The sequence below is a fragment of the Phaenicophaeus curvirostris genome, chromosome 13 (assembly GCF_032191515.1).
Source record: "Phaenicophaeus curvirostris isolate KB17595 chromosome 13, BPBGC_Pcur_1.0, whole genome shotgun sequence".
NCBI lineage: Eukaryota > Metazoa > Chordata > Aves > Cuculiformes > Cuculidae > Phaenicophaeus > Phaenicophaeus curvirostris.
In genome coordinates, this window is record NC_091404.1 from 13,298,505 (window position 1) to 13,304,875 (window position 6,371).

Here is a 6,371-nt window from a genome sequence, read left to right on the forward strand (position 1 = left end):
GAGTTTGCTTATGAGCTTTCCCAGCACTCTCTGCATCACTTTCTGTGTCAAAGACGCTTCTGGGTAAAAGAGTGAGTTTGCTCTCCACAGCAAGCTTAGCCCATGGTGCCTTGAATACACTGGTAAAAGGTTGTTTTCTCTGTTTCATCTCTCTTCTGGGTGATGTTGGTGCAAGCAGAGCTGACTATAGAGCCTGTTGCCCTTGGAGATCTGCACAGTCCCGGAGCAGGGGCAGGCGTTGGTGTTCCCCCAAGCCATCACGGTTGGCTCCTCCCTCTGAAAGGCTGCACTGGTGTTCAAAGAATGGGATGAGCTTGAATCCAGCAGTGGCCAGTGATGGACAACCAGCCCGCAGCACCTGGCTGGGGTGTCTGTGGTTGCATTCGCTCTGGCACCTGCAGCCTTGCCTGGGGAGCACAGCACACGTGTCCCCAGTAGATAAGCTGCTGCTGCAGAGCTCACACTCAGGGTGTCAGGCCAAACTGTTTAAGGCTTACAGATGCTTACTTTGCCCCAGTGCTTATCTTCAAGCAACCCCCTTGGAGCTCCTTCCAAGCGTGAGTAGGCAGAGGCCAGGCAGAGTGTGTGACATGCGGAAGAAGCAGATGCAAGAACTCATGTGAATGGGAAGCCGGCGTGAGCGTGCCGTCTTGCTGATCTGCTCCCTTTGGTCATGTGCTACTCCAGAGCAGCCTTAGAGCCAAGCCTGCTCTCTGCCACGTGGATTTGTCCTGCTGCCTTCCTCAGTTCGAGCAGCGTGCGTGTCTTTGCAAGGACTTGGGCGCTGGCTTTCCCATCCTACTAACTGGGAGACAGGATCATTACACAGGCAATGTCGGTGTGAATGCTGTGATGTTCCTCTGCTTTCTGTCTCTGTGTATTCATGCTATGGTTAGCTCTGCCAGGACAAAGAGGCTATTCCACTCTCAGCTGTCAACAAATGCTGGGACTAGAGCGCATGGGAATTCATCAGAGATGCGTTAATCCCTGCATGGAAGCCAACACATGTTGCATGTACACCTGGGGGCAGAAGGGGGCTGATTGTGAGTGTCTCCTCCTGGCCCAAGAGCTGCAGTAGAAACCCACAGAAATACTTGTGTGGATTTACTTTTTCTTGCTTGCTTGCTTGCTTTTCTTTTCTGTGGTTGTCTTGTTCCTCCCTCCTGATATACTGCATGTGCTCACATTGCCTCAGAAAGGGGGGTTCTCAAACTGTTTTGCTTCCAAAAGGAAAAGAAGCTGGCAGGAGTTCATGCTTCAGTTCTCAAGTTATGTAGGTTAAAGCCTCCCAGTGGGAAAACGGAAGATATGAGAGAGAGCAGATTGCTGATGGTGATACTCACTAGAAGGAAAAACGAAAAAAAGGAGCATGTAATTCTAGAGCTACATCCAGACGATTGTGGTGTTTGAGAGGTATGTTTTCTATCTGCTGTTAGAACATAATTTGCATTTATTTAATTCAATTTGTGATAAAATGCCTCATTGTGTCTTAAGAAGTAGTAGGAATGTCTAGTTCAGAAGCAGATTCTAAGTCACCCGTTGTTCACGGGCAGAGGGGGGAGTGTGTTTGTCAATGAAACCTTGTTCTCAGTAATGTAGCTAAAATTATTTATGGTGAGGTCCCTCTATTAGGAGTATGTCAGATACGTAACACACTGTGACTAGTTCTGAGATTTCAGCTTCTGTAGGTTAAAGTGAGGGGCTTAGGGCTTTGGAGTTAAGGGTGAAGTGGGGCTCTAGACTCTCTTCTGAATCTTTGTTGGCCCCAAATATAAACCTTCCCTATGTTTTAAGACCTGTTTGATGACAGAGCATGGGCTTTTGGTGCAGTATTTGGGACATTAAATATGGGCGCTCTCAACAAACATACATTAATATTCTCTTGTTGAATTTTCATTCTTGAGACACTAGAATTAAAATTAATTTTTTTGTCAAAAAGTAGTATTTTGCATATTTTGCATTGAGCAACTGATAAGCTATGGTACATTAAACTGTTAATACAGAAAAATACATTTGAAATTATCAGTAGCCTTCTGTTAAATGAGTGATCATTACCCAACTCTGTTGTTTTGTCTTGCTCAAAATTTTTTGGTTTTAGGGCCCTTTGAGAATTCTTAAATACCTGACTGGTTCTATACAGACTTAATTAAAAAGGAATTGTCTCTTTCTATTATTTAAATAAAATATTTATGTATAACTTCTTCATTGACTAGAAAGTCTCAAAGTTTAAAAAAATGCCCTGCGTAGAGTGCAGACATAAACTGTTGAACTGGAACAAAGACAAACCTGTCAAGTCACCCTCCTGTTTCAGCAGTTTTGTAGCTACAGTTTCCCCTACTGAAACCCAGTCCTGATCTTTCTAAATGAACAGCAAATACTGCTGTTAAATGCAATGCCTGCAAGTACTGATGACTTGACTTGCAACTGCTTGCATCTATATTGAAAATATTTCTTGTACTCTTCTGATTAAAAGGTGTCATGAAGGCAGGAGATGCCAATTTGCTTTGAGAAAGACTCCGGCAAAAAAATGAAATTTAGCAAAGACGCTCCAGTGTGTTTTTATCCAGCCCTCTGAACTAAAAAAAAAAAGTCAAAGCTTGCTTTCATAATAGCCTTGTTAAAGGCTGCTTTCATGCATGTGAAGTCCCAGGAGACTCTCAGGTGTAAAGTGCCTGATTTTCCCTGGTGAGTGCTGACTTTCTACATTATTTTAACTGTGCAAAGTGCTGGAAATAGTATGAGAAAGCCACGAAAAGGATCACGAGGAGCTTGAGTGCTGCCTTTAGTCACAGAAACTCCCAAAGTATATCCAGGTCCCGAGTCAATAATCTTTCTGCTCTGCTGGACATAGAAAGCACCATCTGTAGTCACAGATAAAACCCAGTTGCTCGCTTCTCTGCCAGGCTAATTAAAATGTGCTGTGACCTCCCTAGGTCTAATTGTGTCCTGTTAGAGGGATGGAGGAAAAGGGTCCAACAGGGTTGCCTGGTATTTCAGTACTCAGCTTACTGATATAAGTTCAAATGGTTTTTATTTTATAGTGACTGTGTGATTGCAGAGCTAAAGTGGCTCTAAGTGTAAGTCTGATGCATGATTTCTGATCTGCAGGTGAGTCACGATAGAAAAGTGCTGCTAGCAGATGAATTTCCTGCAGAACCTCCTTTTCCATCAGCACCAACATGCAGAGCAACTACTCCCTGGTTGTTTCCACCAGAGAAGATCTCCAAGTCTTCCATACAGCACTGACAAATTCATCCGCTGCATTGCGCTTGCCTCCTCCCTGCCCACTTACCTCTTCAGATTATCAGTTTTCACTAATTCCAGCACTCTTCTCTGTGGTTTTTGTTCTGGGGTTGGTTGGCAACAGTGTGGTGGTTGTGGTGCTTTGTCGTCACAGTGGCCCCAAGACAGTTGCTAATATCTACATTTTCAACCTGGCTATTGCAGATTTGCTCTGCCTTGCCACCCTTCCCTTCTGGGCTACCTACTATGCACTGAGGTACAACTGGCTCTTTGGGTCTCTCATGTGCAAAATCTCCAGTTCTGTCCTGTGTTTGAACATGTTTGCAAGTATATTTTTCATCACATGCATGAGTGTGGACCGGTACCATGCTATTGTCCATCCTATTCGCTCTCAAAGAAGAACTCCACAACAAGCATATTTTATAGCACTGGTTGTATGGGGCCTTGCTTGTTTGTCATCCCTCCCAACTTTTTATTTTCGTGACACTCACTACGTTGAAAGCTTGGGGGTCAATGCTTGCATTATGGCATTTCCTCATGAAAATTATGCAAAATGGTCTGTGGCAACAGCTTTCCTGAAAAATGCACTCGGATTCTTCATCCCCTTGACAGTGATCACCACGTGCTACATCTGGATCAGGAGGCACTTGCTCAAAGCACAGGAGTTTGGGAAAAACAAGCAGAAAAGGGACAAAGTCCTAAAACTGGTGGCTGCTGTTGTTGTGGCCTTCTTAATCTCCTGGCTCCTATTCCATATTTTAACATTTTTGGATGCCTTGGCTCATATGAACATCATTAACAACTGTGACGTGACAGGGATCATTGACGCAATGCTGCCATTTGGCATCTGCATGGCATTTGCCAACAGCTGCATCAACCCTTTCCTGTACTGCTTTATTGGGAACCAGTTCCAGGAGAAGCTCCATCACTTGTTTAAGAGACGAGTTTATCAATTCAACAGCCATCGAGAGAGCTCCTCTTTGAGGAAAGGGAGCTGCTTCAGAGATGCTGAGACCCCCTTGGGCAGGGAAGAAGGGCCGGACTCCTTGCTGTAGGCACTGGGGCATGATGTGGGGCATTGTCAGTGTAGATGGCTGTTCCTGCACTGGTGACATTCTTCTGTGCTCTTTCCTTAATTTTGTGCCCATTCACTCACCAGCTGTTCAAAGGAGAATCTGTTCTTTTCATACACGGGGATTAATTCTTCCTTCCTTTTCACAATAAGCACTTGAGTTTTACATAGAGGGAAGATTCTGGTAATTAAATGTCTCAGTGGAATTGTAAATATAAGCCTGTATGAGGCTGGGATGAGATGAGTGTTTAGTGCAACACAAAAAGACAAAATATACAGTTGTGTAGGTGCTGAGTATTACGCCTTAACCTGATTTTCTACAAGAGTTTCTCAGTAAAGAGTGTGTAAATGCAGTGTAGGTACTTCTGTGCCTATCTATAAGAAAATATTTTGACCTTTATTTTATATATAAATATTATACTTCAAAATATATTGCTACGAATGTGTTATGTAAAATGCATCAAATATACCTCCTGCTCGCTTAGGCCTGGGATTCTGAGAACAGGTGTAGGTACGGTTCTGCAAACTGCCAGAGGCAGGATGGTGTTCTTGTGGGAAAGTACAACCACGTGCCTCTTTCTACAACTTTCTCATAGTGGGTGACAGGTTCAGAGGCCAGATGGTCCTCTGTCTTGATTCAATATGGTAAAGCCTCAGGAACTGAACATGCTGTGTCACACTGCTATGTGGGTGTGCTGAGTACCACACGCTTTCCAGCAGCCTTTTTGGAAAGAACTTGTTGATTGTCTAGAGATTTTGCATTTAAAATGTAGATTACTATTGTAATTTCGGGTACAGTGTACAGTAAGCCTCAGTGACTCTGTCTTAACATCCAGAAACAAAACTACGATGTGACTCCTAAGACTCACCCACATCTCAGTATGGGAGTTTACCCATTTGTAAACAGAAGAAAGAGGAGTGAGGGGAAGTATTTGACTATACTGAATCTATTTTGAGCTCACTTTTGATGATTACTTGAAGTTTTGTTTTTGCGGGGGAGATACTGGTCCTCTTGGGCCCTTCAGAAAGGATCATGTTTGATGGGCTCAGTCTGAAAAATGGATCTGCTAACACATTTTTTAATTTGCCAGCAGGTTGTCCCCAAGCTGGGTGACCCAGGGTGACCAGAAGATCATTAGCTTCAGGAAAATCTCTTTGACAAATTACTCTTGAGGCCTGCATTGCAATTTTGGGTCCGTGGGCCAGAAATTATACCTGTCTGTTGGGTAAGCTGGAGTATGGTCTGTCCTCCCTGGAAGTCCCAGCACTGACTGGTGCCTGGGAACACGGGAACCTGTTAGGGTGGGTGTAAATTTCTTCACTGGTGCCTGTTAAAATCAGGTTATGCAAGAAATGTGCCCATCTCGGAGTGATGAGACATGAGAAGTGAAGAATTTAGCAAAGCAGAGACTTGACTACAAATAACGGCTTCTCCCTGTCCTGGTCTGGCGTTCTGTAATGGGGTAAGTACCTGGAGAGATACTTGTCCCAGAAAGTGGAAGAGCTGCTAATATGCCTCCCTTGGAATGTTTTTGTTGAAAATGTTCTGAGAAGTTAATAGCGTCTGGGCGTCGGGTATTTCTGGAAGGACAAACTGTTAATTGCTTAGCAATGAGCACAACACAGTCATGCTACAGCAAAACAAATCATCATACTAAGAAAATGACCAGGTGTTCAACGCGGCAGGCTCAGAGGAGTAATAAGAGGCTGTGGAGGCTTTTTACCTTTGCTGCAATACAGGTCAGTAATGAACACAATTATGCCATTAATTGGCATCTTTGTAGTCTCAAAACAAAAGCTAAACTATATCGTTTGACAGCAGTGGTACCTGTGCTTCAGCTGTACCCATCCAAGCACAAGCACAGACCAGAAACTTTCTACACATCAGTTTGGACCAGTTCAGAAAGATCAGTTTTTAACAACATCATGCCTTCTGCTTGATATGCAGATAGGGAAATACTACAGGAATCTGGAATCCAGCTCCAGTTGTATTTACATGTGGGAGAGGCTAGAGAAAATGAGGACAAAGCTTTCCTAAGGAGAGAGCAGCAATGCA

The 6,371-nt window shown here is 43.9% G+C and overlaps 1 protein-coding gene across 2 annotated transcripts; it reads left to right on the forward strand.

The window, feature by feature from the left end:
* The first annotated feature begins 229 nt into the window (after nucleotides 1-229).
* Nucleotides 230-4,910, forward strand: AGTR2 (angiotensin II receptor type 2). 2 transcript variants are annotated; one of them, XR_011338344.1, is made up of 2 exons: nucleotides 230-1,413; nucleotides 2,099-2,472. XR_011338344.1 is itself a non-coding variant. In XM_069867453.1 (2 exons), exon 2 carries the CDS (start codon nucleotides 3,180-3,182, stop codon nucleotides 4,296-4,298), a length of 1,119 nt encoding a protein of 372 aa, XP_069723554.1. In that variant the 5' UTR covers nucleotides 368-1,413; nucleotides 3,109-3,179; the 3' UTR covers nucleotides 4,299-4,910. The 2 variants fall into 2 exon arrangements, 1 of the variants encoding a protein (XP_069723554.1); XM_069867453.1 differs by lacking the exon at nucleotides 2,099-2,472 and adding an exon at nucleotides 3,109-4,910 and having other exon boundaries at nucleotides 368-1,413.
* The last annotated feature ends 1,461 nt before the right edge of the window (nucleotides 4,911-6,371 follow it).